Consider the following 17611-nt stretch of genomic DNA (forward strand, 5'->3'; position numbering starts at 1 on the left):
CAGACCCTATATGAAGAACCCTATTATAGTAAAGCATTATGCATCTTCTCATTTATATGCAAACATTCTGACTTGTCCTTTGAATGCAGAAAAACCGTTATAACATTAATATCTGAATTAAAGTTTTGATGCCACAGTAGGACAATCTTAAAAATGTATTTTTCTAAGACTCATTATTGTACTCAAATGCTTTCTACATTTCCTTTTTCGCTATACTAATTACCAACAGGCTGTTTCATAAACTCATGTTCTTTCCTTTATAATCAGCCTGGTATTACCCTTTAAGTGCAACAATCCAATGATGTAACATCATACTTTAGTTACATATTGTTAAAGGCAGAACAGTTAACAACCATTTAAAAAAAAAAACAAAAAAACTATTGCCTGTCACCTGTAACAGTTACTTGATACAGATTTCAAGATCTGCTGTTATTAAATGTTAAAATGTCACGTATCCTAGTACAAAGTTTCGTCAAATTATACCACCCTCCTCTCAATACTGGCAGTTTTCAAATTCAACTTCCTTTCTGGTTGAAATCTGCACCGAATACGGGTGTAAGGAAAAAGTTCTATCAGTTCAAGAGAAAATATCCAACAGCAACAAAAATCCCAGGATATGTACAATCCTCTCTTCAAAATCTGGCGAGATTCAAGTGCCTAGCAAGGGATTTTTAATTTATCCCTTAACAGAAATCTGTTCTCCCACTAATAACCTGAGATTTCCTTCTGGCTAGTGGAAATGAAAATATAGTCTGTTCATATTAAAACCATCACCTCAAATGAGCAGACCAGTGAAGTACAGGACTTAATATAAAATTGATAGAATTTATGGAGAGCGCTGAGGGTGGACACCCCAGTATGATGAAAGGGAGGAGGAGGAGGAACTTTTGGAGGTGGCCGGTTGGCAGAGTTCCTGTCTGAATGATTATTTTACACTACTGGGATTTTGTTGCAACAATGATTAGGGTTAAGGTGCCTAGACCCTTATATATGCAGTTTTTCTTTAAAATATTTAAATCAAAACGTAAATATGTAAGACTTGACCATGTTTATACCTATATAGATACATATAAAAATAAAATTAAGTAGAATGTGTAAGGGCCCTTTATTGCTGAAGAGTAAAAACTTCACAGGAGAAAGAACTCCCAAAGCATTTGTTTGGGATGGGGTTTTTTTTGGGGGGGGGGGGGAAGAGTTGTATACTTTTAAAAAATTCTTTGATTTTAATATGTATTTGAACTTTACTGCCCAGAAATCCTACAGAAAATCTTTGAAGAGCAATGAAAAATGAGTTTATCTAAGTTAAAATCTGACACTGTACTATGTAATCTCAGCGGAACATAAGAACATAAACAGAGAAACAAAAAGGCAAAGGTACTTAATCAGCATCTCAAACTGCCTCTTCAGGGGGTTTAATGAAGCCAATGTAACTAACTCTATCCGCACTAGATACAACATGATTTCCTCGAGTTATAGACTAATTCAAACATGCAAAAAACTGTGTTTACAGTTGGGAAGAGATGTGTGTTTTTGTTTCATTTTCTCTGTATCAATGATTTTTACCTCTATGTATACGCTTTTGAGACTCCTGCATCTAACCTTCTAACTATTAAACTTTACAGACTTTTATCTGAAGTTGCCTGCAATTGCTCTAATTTAGCATGATCAGGACCCAGAAAAAGCTGAGGTGAAGTTTCTTGTTGAGGGTCTCATTATCAAGGAGGTAGAAGCTTGGGGGAAAAGATGTAGTAGATAAGACAGCATCTCAAGTGTCACTGTTTCAAGTTGAAGTTTACTTTGATGCCTTCCAGTATGGTATCAGAAGTGCTTTACCTGCTCCAGATCTGAATTTCACTAGGTTTTTTAACCAGGACAAAGGTCAGAAATATCATAAAAACAACTGTGTGCTTAACTCTGTTCGGAAATCCAAGAAAACAACTGGCTCCCAGAAGATTATGTTGTACTTTACCCACACTTGCACTGTTTAAAACATTAATTTTGTTATGAAAATATTTAATTATGCTCTATATTACATGGTTATTCTGAGCTATACAAAAAGTACAATGATCCCAGGCTACCTCAGACTGGAAGTACTGCATCATTCCTCCAAGGACTTGTCCCACTAATTCAGAAGCGGTGAACAAATTCCAGAGGGAGCCACATCCAGCCCTCTTTAGCCAGAAGAACAGTTATCACGGCTTAAGGGTGAATGGTGAGGGTGAAGTGACAGAGAAAGGGAACTCTTAAAAATACTACTACAAACTTTTAAAATAAAGACCTCCTTTCCTACCTCTGCCATTGGTTCATAAACTCCCTGAACTTCCAGTATTTATGGAAGCAGTAGCAGGAGCCATTTACCAAACTAATTAAAACATGAGAAATTACCATAATATTTGTTGGAAAACCCCACAGAAAAATAAACACATGCAATAAGAGAGTTTGAGCTCCAGAAAAACCAATGTCTCACGGAGTGGGTGGACCACTACAGTAATCTCCCAAGGAACTGGAAACTGAGCTTATGAGGAGACATACATCAGTTTATACCCCACGCATCTGGAGACGTTACAGCTTGGGGATGTCAGCTCGTTTTAGCTAAGAACACTGCAACTCTCACGTCTTTATTTGAGAGAGAAAGATACAGGCTCTGGAGTACTCCGAATTAAACATGACAAACGCCCTATGATCAAACTCTGGGAAACAATGTAAATAAAGAACTTACCTGTCGTCCCCCTCTAAATGAGCAACATTCTTGTTAGATGGCAGACTAAACATTTTGAACCACAAGCAGTTTTTTGGACAGTTGCAGTATGTGTTCAAACAGCACTCCCTCGACTTGACCTCCTGTCCCCCCCTGCCTTTGGCCTATCTTATAGAGAGCACATCAGAAGGTAGCATTTTTGGTAACTTCTAGACACAAACTGCTCATTGCAATGCTGATATTTATACTCTGTGCTCCCTCTTTAAAACATCATTTTAGCATTCCTCAAATTACAACTACTCTCACCCCAAACTCCACTGAGATCCATAATTAACTTCTCTTCATAATACACAGCTCATTAGAACATGAAAAATATTCAGCTTAAATGAACAAGAAGTGCTGTATTTAAAAAGACATTTTAGATAATTTATAAAAGCAGATTCCACATAGGGTTTGATTAAAAATATATTGAATACCGAACTATTCTTGCTGCACATGTTAAGGTGTAAATCACATTAAAATTACAAGTTGAAAGCCTGTGCATTGCATGGGTGTAATCTGTAAAGTCATGTGTGTAAAAAAGCCAAAAATGGTTGATAACGTAAAAACTGGATGGTAACAGACTGTTAAACCCAGCAATGATTGAACCTGGTGATATTCTAAACAAAAAAGAGATTGCAAACATGCTTGTAGCTGTTTCCATCACATCACTCTTACTTTACAGACATTTTAGGCTGCAGAGTGATACAGTGACAATTCCTGGAATCTTATTGTATCGCTGTAGTAATAAAACATTTTAAAATGAAAGTCAGTTTATTTTCTCTCTTAACTATAAGAATTTTTCTATACAGATTAATGCCTGAGACTGCCTCTGGTACCAACTTTTACAGGATGTGACTAAGTCTCAAGTCAATTAAAAAACTTCATTCTGGAATATTTAGTCTATTATTATGAATAACTGGTTCAATACAAACTAACGGTTTAACTTCTACAAAGGAACACAGTTGAACAGGCAGAAACAGGTATACAGATTCTTTAGAAATATTTCTACTGCTCTACAATCCCTACTAGTCCTGAACAACACACTTATAAAAGCAATAACTCTCAACAAAGAATACAAAGAAAAAAGAGAGAAAATACCTTTTTTAACTGTTGTTCCTTAAAGCACCTGACTGTCCTGGCAGGTTCAGAAATGAGGTTTTTGTAGTTTTCACAGATATTGAGCCGCGATTGGGCCACCTGCATTGTGCCTTCTAGAAATGATTTCCAAACTGGATACATGCCCCTACAAACAAACATTAAAAGATGGTGAGAAAGGGAAAAAGGGAGACAGGAATATTTTACTTTTACTGCTACTAATAACTTATAAAACACTGTTAATGTATGCACTGCTTTACAGAGTAGGACACTCTTAGCGGCTGGCTTGCCCTCGCAAGGAGCCGTTGCTGTTTCCTGAGGCACGTGCGGGCAGAGGCCTCTGCTCTCTCAGCGCTGGGGGAGCTTGAGAAGGTATCGATGCCACCAGAAGTTTGGGTCCCTACTGCTCCTGGGAGTCGGTGGCGGATCCTTTAAGGGGCTAAGGGCCCCAACTTGGGAGGCTGGTCCATGTGGCTCCGAAGTGGCAGGGCAGCCCGAACTGGGCCTTGATGCCCCATGTTCTTTCTTGCCCAGTGCCAGGGAGCCGAGCTTCTTCATTTTATTTCTGGGCATTGGTGATGGGGAGCAGTGCCGGGTGGAGCCCAGTGATGGGGGTGTGCTGTGTACCGAGGACGATATACTAGGCGAGTCTTGGAGGGACGGCTTGGAAGCGAGACGAAGGGCAGCCTCCATGAGGAGAGCCCGCAAACGAATATCCTGCTCTTTCTGAGTCCTGGGTCGAAAATGTTTACAAACACGACACTTGTTCTTCACATGTGATTCCCCAAGCACTTGAGGCAGCTGCTATGGGTCACTTACAGGCATAGGCCTGTTACAGTCCGCACAGGGCTTAAACCCCGGAGACTGGGGCATGCCCTGCCTGAGGCGAAGTCCCCACTGGGACTCTAACTTCTGACTCTTAACAACTACTTAACACTAACTACTGTAAACCACTATTTACAAGGCCCTAAGGCTTGAAATCAGAAGAGAGGAAACCGCTAGCCCTTGCTATGCAAGGAAAGGCACACGGACTAACCACCACGGGGGGTAAGAAAGAACTGAGAGACGTAGGGCAAGTGGTGCCTGATATAAGGACACATGAGCGCAGCACTCAAGAGAGCACCACAGCCGGCCCTATGGATACCGCTAAGGCAAAAATCTCCGATGACCGCGCACGTGGGCGCGTGCACACCTACAATGGAATCGACATGAGCAAGCACTCGAAGAACATTAATTTCAGCTACAGAAGAAAGGGTTCTTCATTGTTGTGTAGAATAATTACACAAATTGGCAATGTGAGAACAGCTATTTAAAAAGCCCCAATTGTTAAATTACCTATAATCACTTCGCTCATCTGTTTTTATTCCAGGCCAATCCTTCTTTAAGTATTGACTAGCCAACTTCTGAATGCCCTATAAAAAATAAATAAAAAGACTGTGTTAAAAACAAATAAGAGAATGTACTATAAAAAGGAGTTTCACTATAATAATCTTATACAAATAAAAAAATCTGACATTTTAACAAACAACCCAGTAATCTATAATTTTAATAAACTAATGTAATATACAACGATTCCTCTTTCCCCATATATCTTTTTATATTTTTGCTTTGTATTGGGGTATGTTGATTCACTTTATTTGGTTTTATGGCAACGTTATTAGCTTTGTTTTATATATACTATCCTAATCACTTTGTAGACAAATAATTCGTTAGAATATTCAACATGGAGAATGTGTGTGACTAAAATAAATAGCATGAAATACATATAAATTCAGATGTTACAGATTAATAAAAAATATCTACTTTAATTATACATGTATAAGTTATCCTAATACAATAACAAATTTCTTATAGAAAATATAATAAAAAGTATACTACAATAAATATGTAACTAAACAACCCTCAGCTTAAAATCAGATACTGGAAACAAATTTCTTTAACTGAGTTCAGACCTGCAAGACACTGAATGCCCTCAACTCTCATTGAAGGTAACGGGAGTTGAGGGAGCTCAATTCCTGACAGGATCAGGCCCTAATTTACAGTATCAATTTAAATGCCTATAAACTGGAGATTGAAACATACAGTTTACTTATAATTATTTATGCTGTTTACTTTCTGCAACTCTCATCTTGGACACTGCACATCAATGACGTCAGTTTCATTTTCAGGTTCTCAGTGCAGCTATGTTTGGTTTGCAAACACTAAAGGGGAACCTCTGGTATAAAAAATAATCACTTTCCTTGTAATTTAAAACATACGGAACCATTTATATAGGTCTCATTGCATCTTTTAATGCAATCTAATTTTTGGACCAAATTTGATTCACAGTATTCTTTTAAATGTAGAAGTGGTCAACAGATTGGAGGAAAGCAGCTAGAGAGAAGGTTTTCTTTCCAAGATTTCCATCCCTCAGCTTCTGAACCTGCTCAACAGAATGTGTTGACTTTTTACTTGATTGTTTCATGAGTTGAGTGCCATAGGAAGAATAAAGTGGCAAACAGAATACATGCCAACTCTGTTAGTATGTACAGACAATGGGTTTAATGAAACTAGTGGCAAAACTTCCTGTGGCAGCTGATATCCAGCATGATAAAGGCCAAATTAATGAATGAATATTAAAGTTAAGAGCACAGTTAGCTGAAAATTTATCAGCTACTTAAGGCAATTCATGCATAAGTTAAATGCAACAAATAATTATTTTGGATGCACAGGTAAAACAGAGCATAATTTGGCTTGCAGATATTCTATTGCTGATGATGCATGAGATAGAAACAAACTTGAAGGTCAGAGAGCAGCAAGAGGTTGTTGAACTGGTGATTTATTTCTGAACTGAGCACACACGACATGGAAATCTGTGAGGCAATATGAATGTAAAGCTTCAACAGTTTTGAGCAGGGCTGTCAAACAATTAAAAAAATTAATCACAATTAATCACAGTTTTAATTGCACAGTTAAACAACAACGGAATACCAGTTTAAATTAATTATAAATGTTTTTGGATGTTTTCCTACACTTTCAAATATATTTATTTCAATTACAACGCAGAATACAAAGTGTAAAGTGCTCACTTTATATTATTATTTTTTATTACAAATATTTGCTCTGTAAAAAAAAGAAACAACAATTCGAAGCATGAAGGAGCACAGAAACGTTTAATGTATCTGGCATGTAAATACCTTGCAATGCTGGCTACAACAGTGCCATGCGAACACCTGTTCTCACTTTCAGGCGACATTGTAAATAAGTAGTGGGCAGCATTATCTCCCATAAACGTAAACAAACTTGTCTGTCTTAGCGATTGACTGAACAAGAAGTAGGACTGAGTGGACTTGTAAGCTCTAAAGTTTTACATTGTTTTGTTTTTAGTGCAGTTATGTAAACAAAAAGGTAATTCTACATTTGTAAGTTGCACTTTCATGATAAAGAGATTGCACTACAGTACTTGTATGAGTTGAACTGAAAAATACTATTTATTTTGTTTATCTTTTTTACAGTGCAAATATTTGTAATAAAAATAATACAAAGTGAGCACTGTACACTTTGTATTCTGTGCTGTAATTGAAATAAATACATTTGAAAAGGTAGAACATCCAAAAATATTTATAATTATTTTAAATTGGTATTTTATTATTAACAGTGCGATTAAAACTGCAATTAATTTTTATAATCAAGTTAATTTGTTTTGAGTTAATCGCTTGAGTTAACTGCAATTAATTGACAGCCCTATTTTTGAGTCATTTTTCAGGATAGAACCACACTTAAACAATATGCCCACTGCAGTCTTTACGCAAGTGGGTCTTTGTCTGGCTAGCTGGAAGAAAAGGGTTCCCTGACAGCAGGTGGGAAGAGGAATATTTATAGGGATGGACAGGAAGCGGTTTGGACCAGGTCAGGACAAGATCATTGCATTTGCCCTTCCTGCTGACCAGAAGAGAGGCACGTATTTATATTCTATGCAGCCACAGAGAGGCCCACTTTACCTCAATAAGGCTGGCTGTTGGCAAAATGTGATATCAAGTCAGTTTTTCTATTACTGCCAATTCATCCTTCCAATTTTAGCCTGTTGGGTTTCTGTTTTGAGAACCAGTTTTATTTCGAAAAGTCACTTCCAATGGGATTATCCATCTCCAGCTCACTATTTGAAAAATTGGCAGTGGTGCAGGAGTCAGTATGGAAGGGACATGGTTATTGGATAAATTGGATTCGAAAATGATATGAAGGAAAACATCACTTATGGGAGCTGAATAAGGTGGGTTTGGGGCTCCTATGTTTTCTCAGCAGGCAGCCAACTCCCTCCTTTTCTTGACCTCTTAAGGGAGCCGAGGAAGGGGGTTTGGGGCACCTATGTCTGGATCAGCAGGGACCCCTGCACCATACAGTTTGTTGCTGGGTACGCCTAGATATTATACGTGAATAAAACTGCAGACTAACTAAACCGCATCCACAGCTTCCTGACTTTCTTCCGATGTGGATGGACCATGTCAGCTCAATCCATAATTCTTTTACAAAAAATTATAAACTAGCAGTTCAAATAAATGCAACATAATATACCTTTTAGAACATTTCATATAAAAACAGTAATTGCTGTAAGCAAATGTACTATTTTCAGCTAAACTAGTACAGTAAGTTCACATTCCTATTCAAAAGGACACATTCAGTAAATAGTGCAAGATCTTCCTTGTTCGTTTCTCAATGACACTTGCTGTTTTGCCTCTCAAAAGATCACCAAAACAAAGAATACCACTGTTCAGCTCAAGCTGGGAAACCTACTGATTGTTTAACCTTTGGCCCAGTTAGACTTAGTATGCAGTCTAGGAGTGTGCTCAGCGCTTGCTCACAGGTCACACTGCGCTCTTCTCTTAATTCAAGGAGTTGAGATTCTAATGTTTAAATTCGTGAAAAACCATTAAGAGACGTCATAACTGAAGTCTACAGAATTGTCTGACTTGTAAATGATGTATCAAAAGGTTCATTATTTATCATTTTTATATAGTTTCACAGAGATGGATGGCTCTTCACTGGACAAATAGAGATTCTCTACAAGAGTTTACAATCTAAGGGCCAGAAGCCCATTGAACTAAATGACCCTATTGACTCAATTAACTTTGATCAGAGCCTAACTTAAGATCATTAGGTCATGTTCATAATTCTAGTGACCAAAGCCAACAGTATCTGAAATATTATTTAATATTTATATAATCAAAGCATTGAGAAGCCCTATTAGGACTGCCACAACACTGTGCAGGCACTATACAAACGCACACCATGCAAGCCATAGTTCTTGTTTCAAATACATCTTACAATCTTAGAAATATCAAAGCAAGTTTTACAAAGATACAGTATTTATAAAAGTCTATATTTGCAAGACTGAACTTCCCAATCTGCATAAAAAGAACAATAAAGCTATTCAGAAAAAAGTGACTGCTGCCTTTCATGAAGCCGGCTTCACAGACAGAAGAGGGTTAGCTAACAAAATCCAAGTGTACTGGATCCATAAATTAATCTGCTGTCCCACAGGGATTATTACTGGAACAGTCCATTTCTACCAGGGTAGTATCTATCATAGCATTTGCATCAGATCTTCAGTAGATTTTAGATGGCTTTAACTATAAGATTTGAGTCAGTTCCATTTATTCATAAAAGCCTTAAGAAAACACATTGGTTTCATGAGCAAGGATTACAATTTCTAATATGGGGGAATAAAAACATTGTAATGGTGTCAATATATAGTGGAGCACTACAAAAACCAGGAGTAACCTTTGCTTGCAACATGTTGAAGATTCAAATGTGCAGTGCCTGGTGACTTTCAGCTTCCAACTTCAACTTCCTGGAAAGCAAACTCATTTTTTTTAAACGACAAACATAAAATTGTCTAAGCCTAGATTTCGAAGCTAGAAAATCCCATGTACGTTTTCAATACTGGCTCCCTCTAGCAAGACACTTATCCTCTTTGTGTCTTGGGCCTGGTCCACACTAACCCCCCACTTCGAACTAAGATACGCAACTTCAGCTACGTAAATAACGTAGCTGAAGTCGAAGTACCTTAGTTCGAACTTACTGCGGGTCCAGACGCGGCAGGCAGGCTCCCCCGTCGACTCCGCGTACTCCCCTTGCGGAGCAGGAGTACCGGCGTCGACAGCGAGCACTTCCGGGATCGATCCCAGAAGATCGATTGCTTACCGCCGGACCCGGAGGTAAGTATAGACGTACCCTTAGTTTCACCCTCTGTAAAATGGAGATACTATCATTTTTCAATTCTTCACATCATAAATATGCCAATCTTTCCCTTTGGGAGGAATTTTAAGACTTTATGAAGTACAGAGCTTGAAAAAATGCCATCTATTAGCCAGAGGGCAGTCTGAACAATGTGGATTAACCATGTGAGGTTACCCAGGGTAATGCCTGTACTAGTTGGCATATTAGGGGTTAAGAGCTCAATGCAAAATTCCTTCTACTTAAAGAAAACAACATTAGAATATCTACAAAATAGAAAGGCAAACTGATGTTTAATCTATATCAGAATAAGTTTCCAATGCAGTCACCACTATTTGACTTTCCACATCCCCTTATCTAAGGAATTATATAGAACTATCTAAAGAATATCTAAACGCTCCACAGAGAGGCAAAGACTGGCCACATAAGGAGACAGAAAAAGAATTGGAAACCATTTGCCATAAAAACAAAAGGCTGGACATTAACCAGACTTTGCCATATTAAAGAAATAAACCAATTAGAATAAACTGGATAACATGGGAGGAAAAGAAGACTTTCAGACATTTATTTTGGTATTCTCCCAAAACAAAAGAATATTGGGAAGAAATCAGATGATCTTAAACACAAATGTAAACAATTACTTTCAAGAGGATCCCAAGATTTTTATTATTCAAGAGATGAAAGATATCAAAGACTTAAATTACTGCCAGAGTAATTATTTTGTTAATAAACATAATTTTACATCCTTGGCAAGTAAGTTGAACATCAAGGATTGGGCACAATAAAAAACATGATATACAAATCTCTGCCATCAGCCTTACAAAAACAGTTCACATACAAGTGATGGCTCTAGAGGCATGGAACCACTGCTTTTCGGCAGTCATTGGGAGAAAGCAAGTTATCCATTAGCACCTGGGACATAACCATTGATCAATGGCAGAAAGCACTTTAGAGCCCACCTGAGGTAACTGTTGTGTTTCTGAAAGTACATAATAGGACAACGGCTGCCTTTCTTTTTCAGTATTAGGGGAATCACTTGAATAGGAAGGCATCTTTTTTCTGTTCAAAGCATTTCTTCTACAATTCCAATCTTTAATATGGAAGCTATCCCTGCTCATGAACAGTATCATGAAAAGAATAATTGGAAAGAGATGAGGAAAGGGTCAGGAGGCAGCATGGAATGCTATTTTAGTTCAATAATCTCTAGCAGCCAGTGATTCAGTAATCTTTTCCAAGCACTGGTCCTGAATCAGTAATTGTAAAGAAAATAATCCTGTCTCTAAGACGTATGCATGCTAGTCAGTTTAGTTGGTCCTCAAGAGCAATGTCAGTCAAAGGACTTACTTGCAAAATATGTGACCTTAAGCTACTTTAGAATCATGTGGCACCATTCTATTTATCAAACACTGTACCTCAGGGCACATAATATTTCTGATCTTGAGCTCTCCTATGGCAGGAACAAGGCTACTCCCATTGCAACTCACTTCAGTAAACACTAGAAAGGTTTGAAAGAAAGCTGTACTTCTCAAAGCCTACAATTAAGAGCTTTCAGGGAGAAGCATCACTAGAAACACGCAATTTATTCTGCAGTGAAGTCACTAATATTTTTACTGAATTAAATCCTTGTTATCAGGCCTGGCCATTGCTTAGATAGTTGACTAAAAAGATTCTTTACAAATATTGGGTAAGTTAGATGTTGGAAAATGCATCTGTCCATAAATGTAAATATAAAGCAGAGTAAAATTAACTCGGCTTCCATAATCACAGAAAGAGAGTGCCAGTAAAGGAAGGCTCCAAAACTAAATTCTACTATTAACTATTTAAGACTGAAAAACACATGTGGCCAATTCCAAGGTTAGTGAAATAAACAAGAGGGGGAAAAATGTATAAAACCCAAAAACATAAGGGGACTAAAACTAGCTGTCAAAGCTTGCAGATGTAAGACACTATAATGAAAAAAAAATCTAGTCAGAGCAGTTGCCAAAAAGGATTCTATATGAATTAAGAGGGAAAAAATTAAAGGCAGGGAAGCATATGAAAATGTTTTTGACCTATATTTTAAATAGCCATCTTTTATCAGGTTTTCAAGATGATATATAAGGAACTTAGAAAAATTTGTGCAGGAAGAAGAGAAATTAACATTACTAATTAAAGAGACCCAAACTACAGAAATGACAATAGTATGAGACAAAATTAAACATGCTCTATTATCAAATTTGCCTTAAAATACACCAGACTTTTAAAAACTACAGATAAACACAAACTGAAAATCTGCAATGAATATAGAAATGTGCTAGAAGGAAAAACGAGGAAACTACTGTCTAGTCAGTCTGATGTCTAACCTAAGCAAAATATTCACGACATTTACTAGTAAAAGAGTAGATACATTAACATTTAAAGAATGGTGTATGAAAGTCCAATACCACATTGTCTATGAAAAATCAGCCAAAACAAATAAAATAGTCTTCTTGGAAGCAATTTCTAATTCAGCAAATACAGCAGATATAGTACAGTGGACAGCAACCAAACATTCAGTATAGGGCTGCACAAACTTAATGAATTGGTTAATTAGCAGTGTTGGCTGACAAAGAGAGAACTGATAGTATTAATTGTTAAGAACTTCAAGAGGGATCAGTGAGTTTAAAAATAGCTTAGATAACATTAATGAGAATGATACAGGGAATATACCCCAAAAATACAAGCTGCAAACTGAATGACAGATGTGGACTTTTGGCTCTGAGAGGCAGTGATGTCTCAGCCATCAAAATGACCTATGGTACTAAATGCCTTATGTTTCTAGAATCCTTTATACAGTATATTGCACTTTCCACAACAATTAAATAAGTCATTAAATCCCAAGAACACACACAAGTGCAAACAAACTGATGTTTGCCTGCATGTACTGACCTAATGTTGAAACTACTTCCTTTCGTGTTAGGCAGGCATTACCTAACACTAACCACGGTCTAGTTATTTTACATACACCATAATGACATCAAGGTCCATAGCCACATACGAAGGGTGGCTTGCCATAGGGTGCAGTTCAGTTAAGGTTTAACAGCCTACGTCAGAGGGTAGGATCAAGTTGTTTGTGTTTATCATCAGAAAAGAATGGGAGATAGGCTTAGTAAATGGTAAGTAAGGTGACATGTGGAAGGATTTGGCTAGGGATGTGTCATGGGGGTATGCTTCTTCATTTCCTACCTCTCATCATAATACTAAATAAATGTATGGTTGAGTAAACTAATTACGCTCCTGTTAAGAGGGTGTGTATAAATTGTTATATTTTTAATTACAATGTACTTTGAACATTTTTGTGAATCAATATACTTTTTAATTATGATGGAGTTTGAACATATTTGTTCACTTTAAAATTTAGTCACTGTAACATACATATCATTGAAAAAAGGAGGGGAATTTGAACATAAATAGGAGTTAACGTAAAGTGATAGTGTGGAGGAATGTTGGCACTAGGCTTATTGTGTAAAATTTTTTAAAAGGGACTATGTGACTTTCAATGACGTAAGTCAGTTAAGTGCTTTTGAAAACTGAACCTACCATTTTTCAAGGGAATTATGGGGGGTTGGGAATCCTGAAATTATGACCCTCTGAGCTTACTTATTTGACTTGTGTTTGCTTAACTATTTTTATTTAAATATAAATCAAAAGTCTCAAGACAATAAAGATTGATTTTAAAGGACTTATCTGGAATCTCAGGACATGAGGACTATTCCATTATTTAGTGAGCATTTTGCATGGGAAATATCATCTCTTTCCAATTATTCTTAAATATCATGATAGGTATTGGAATTATGCCAAGTCTCCAAAAGTGAGGTACTCCACAAAATATTTATGGAAGCCTGTTCTTCCAAAAGTTAGCAATATAGTAATTCTTGAATCTGAATGTAATAGTCTAAAAGAGGTACAGTGTTCCGTAGAATGGTCTGAACTATTTGATAGAAGTAGAAATAATGGCTGGAAGCAATGCAATTTTCTTGTTCTTCATAAATTGTGTTAGAATACATATTTTCCACTTCAATTTTATATTGCAAAAAAAAATTGAACTTGTTTTATTCTGTAAAGATCAGTTGCTAGTTAATTCTGGAGGTGGCTTGCCATTATTCACCTTTTGGCCTCTTCACAACTGAACAGGCTGGTATTTTACATCATGTGAACCTTTAACTAAGTAGTTCCCACAGAATTACAAATCATTTATGTAGCCTCATGTTTTATGTGGTCCAGGCCTTACTTTCTTTCCATTTTAAAATGGCTGGCAAACAAGTTTTGCATAGGCTGCCATCTTGAAGAGGCTGTCAAATTGGTTAATACATTTAAGTTTCATTATTTAGAGGTTATTTTATCAGTTGCAATACATTTTCTGCTAAGTAATCAACCTCAGAACTTCTCTATTTTTAGAGCTAGAATCAAATTAAGACTAGAGCTGGTTGAAATGTTTTGGACTAATACTTTATTTCAAAAAAATGCAGTCTTGGGTTGACAAACTATTTGCAAATTTGATACGAATTTGCCAATAGTTTCAGCCAAAAAAAAAGGGAGGTGGGGTGGGAGGGGACACTACATTCACAAAGGACTTCGGCACCATTAGGCACTGTTTACAATATGAACAGAGGAATCCTTATACCAACTAGCTTAGTGGTTAGGGCACTCACCTGTGATGCGAGACCCAGGTTCAAATCCCCACTCTGGAGCCCAGACTTGAACCTAGGTCTTCCTACCTCCCATTTGAGTGTTCTAACCATCAGGCTATAGAGTCATTCTCAGGCTATATCTACACTTAAAGCCACAGTCGAACGGGGGTTAGGGCTGCATAGCTGTCTCTCTCAGGGGCATGGATTTCGCAGTGTAGACCAGCTCTCATTCTCTCTCGCTGGCCCAATGACTATTCAAGTATTTTATACAAAGTGGAACAGCTTTTGCAGGAGAGATTGAAGGAGACACCCCAGAACACCCTAGAGTGGTCAGGGCACTCACCTGGGAGGAGGAGACATGGGTTCAAGTCCCTGCTCCAAAGCCACCGCAACCAATTCTGTGAATCTGGCCCTTTGCTTTCATTAAAGAAGTTTTAATTACCCAAAATTGAAATGACACTTTTGTTGACCCAAAACCAAATTTTTATACTATCTTCATTTGTTGAATTGTTTTTTTTAAATCAGTTTTGGTTAAACCTAAACAGAATTTTTATTTTTCACATCCAGTATACCAAAAAAAAAAAGCAATTATTCACACAGCCCTAATTAAGACACCCATGCTCAACAATATACTTTCTTTCCTTTGACTCTGCCATTTATTATTACATGCAGACAAAAACACCTGTCAGGGATGGTGTAGGTATACTTAATCCTGTGTCAGGATGAGGGAACGGAGTGGATGATCTTTTGAGGTCCCTTCCAGCCCTACATGTCTATGATTCTGCGATTCTCAATCAAGATGAAACATGTAACCAACCAAAATGTAATGTAAAGGGCTAGCAAGTCATTGTTTGAGGTAGTTTATAAGATTACAGCATGGCTGGATCAGATACTTTGACTTTTAAAATCCAAGTACAGCTGCCATTTCTGAATGCAAATGACATGTCTTCAATAAGTTTTACTGTTCTCCACATGGAACTATTAAGAGGCTATTCAAAACTTGCATTTAAGTTTTTCCTCGTCTTTCTTAATAGTTGATTCTAAAAGGTCCTTTCTTTTCTCATCCATATCTTTATGCACCTAACTTCCAAAAGATCTCATTTTGAACACTGTTGAAAGAAGTTAGATCCTATACCATAATTCTCTTTCACACAATATTATTAAAAAGTAATTCTTCTCACTCTTATGTGATTGCTTCTCCAACTATATGTGCTGACCCAATTGTTCTCCATCTCTAGTTACTATTAAATAAAGTACAAATTTTCATCAGTACTTCATAAAACATGTAATAAAATGAAAAGAATTAATCTGCGTACAGCGTTCTCTAGTGAACGTTATCAATATGACAGTTCCATCACAGTGCCATATTAAACCAACATATCACTAAACATCCCAAGAGAGGTGGCATGCTATATGGGTCCTAATACAGAGTTTTGTCTATATAAGCTACAACTTTAGCAGAAAACAGAAATAGTGCAAATAAAACATCCTCTGGGTCAAACTGCTGTGTAGCTCGCTGCCGAAAAGGATATCCTGTTAAGACCAAGCTAAAATGTTTAAATACAATACAGATGTTGATGAGAACACTTAAGTACTTTACATAATACATTTAAATTATCCTGTGGGAGGCACAAGGCCAAATCTATCAAATGTAATAGTTGAAATGACAGTCATTTCCAAGTTTTGTTCAATGACCTCCCCCCCGAGTCAGATTTATTTTCTTCAGACTAATACAATGCGTGCAGAGGCTGAATTCTTAAGCCAATTTTTTGCATATTTAAATAAAGAAAATAACTGTACTTTACTAATACAGCCTGGTTCAACCATTAAGTTTAAAAGTTATTAGTTTCGTAGTTTCATTTTCTATTTTTATGACATGAACATATACATACTAAAACTAGCCTTACACGGATCATGAAAATTTGTTAGACCAAGTACAGTATCTACTTACACACTTATGTATGTGACAATGATGATTCTGTTTGGCCAGACATCTGGGTCAGGATTGCCCAGTAGCATGAGGAAGGAGAGACCGAGTGCATGGGCTCGCACATGTGGAACTTCTAAGTGCCCTCCTTCCTACAGTGTGCATGAAGGGGTGAGACCAGTCTGCAGGCCAATTCCATTGGCAAAAGAGCTGGGAGAAGTCAAAAGAGCTGGGAGAAGCCACTTGCCTCATTTTTTGGTGCCTTTGTACCTGAGTCATAGCCTGCAGCGGCCTACCTGTTCCTCCACAGGGTAGGAGCCCCGTAAAATGGCAACATCTCTTCTTTTTTGCCTTCTCTTTGCTAGTAAATTTTGTCCTCACAAAGGGGGATTGGAGTGCTCCCTTTCATTTATTCCAAAAAACAAGCAGACAGAACAGAGGAGTCCTGCTGTGGCAGGCAGCATAGAGGCTCCCTACATTTACAGTGCTTTAAACCCCGTCTGGGAAGTTTTTCGGACAAAGTGGGATTAGTGTAAGGAGCTGCATGCTGCTGTGACTGTGCACTGTGGGGAGACAGAAAAGAAATTAAAAAGCTTAAGCACTAACATGACAGGAGAAATCCAGCAGAGGGCATCAAAACTCTTCATGATTCTGATTGGCCAGCTTCTGCCCGCTGATCTGCAAGTCCTTAAGACAGACCTATCTGTAGTGAACCTTTGTCCGGGAATGCAGAAAAAATTTACTTATCCTGAGCAAGCAAAATTTTGCAAAGATATTCCAAGCAAGAATGGAATTTAATTGAAATAGCACCAATTCCACCTTTCCACAGCTTCACACCCCAATCTCTACCAGACACTTCACAGCAATATACATCTAGTTACCATGAACAATTTTGATTTTTGAATTTAACATTTTTTAACTGCGACAGCAATTTTTTGACATTCCAGTTGAGTTGGTAGTAAAATTTAATACATTTTGAAGAATCTG

General features: G+C 37.3%; 1 protein-coding gene across 1 annotated transcript in view; it reads right to left on the reverse strand.

Moving 5' to 3' along the window:
• Positions 1-17611, reverse strand: part of FCHSD2 (FCH and double SH3 domains 2) — a 239276-nt gene that overhangs the window by 101855 nt on the left and 119810 nt on the right. Inside the window, exons 4-5 of the mRNA XM_065421347.1 lie at positions 5171-5247; positions 3839-3983 (exon numbers count right to left, since the gene is read on the reverse strand). Coding sequence (XP_065277419.1) covers positions 3839-3983; positions 5171-5247 — 222 coding nt within the window. The remainder of the gene's footprint in view (positions 1-3838; positions 3984-5170; positions 5248-17611) is intronic.

Source organism: Emys orbicularis, chromosome 1, assembly GCF_028017835.1.
Source record: "Emys orbicularis isolate rEmyOrb1 chromosome 1, rEmyOrb1.hap1, whole genome shotgun sequence".
Classification (NCBI taxonomy): domain Eukaryota; kingdom Metazoa; phylum Chordata; order Testudines; family Emydidae; genus Emys; species Emys orbicularis.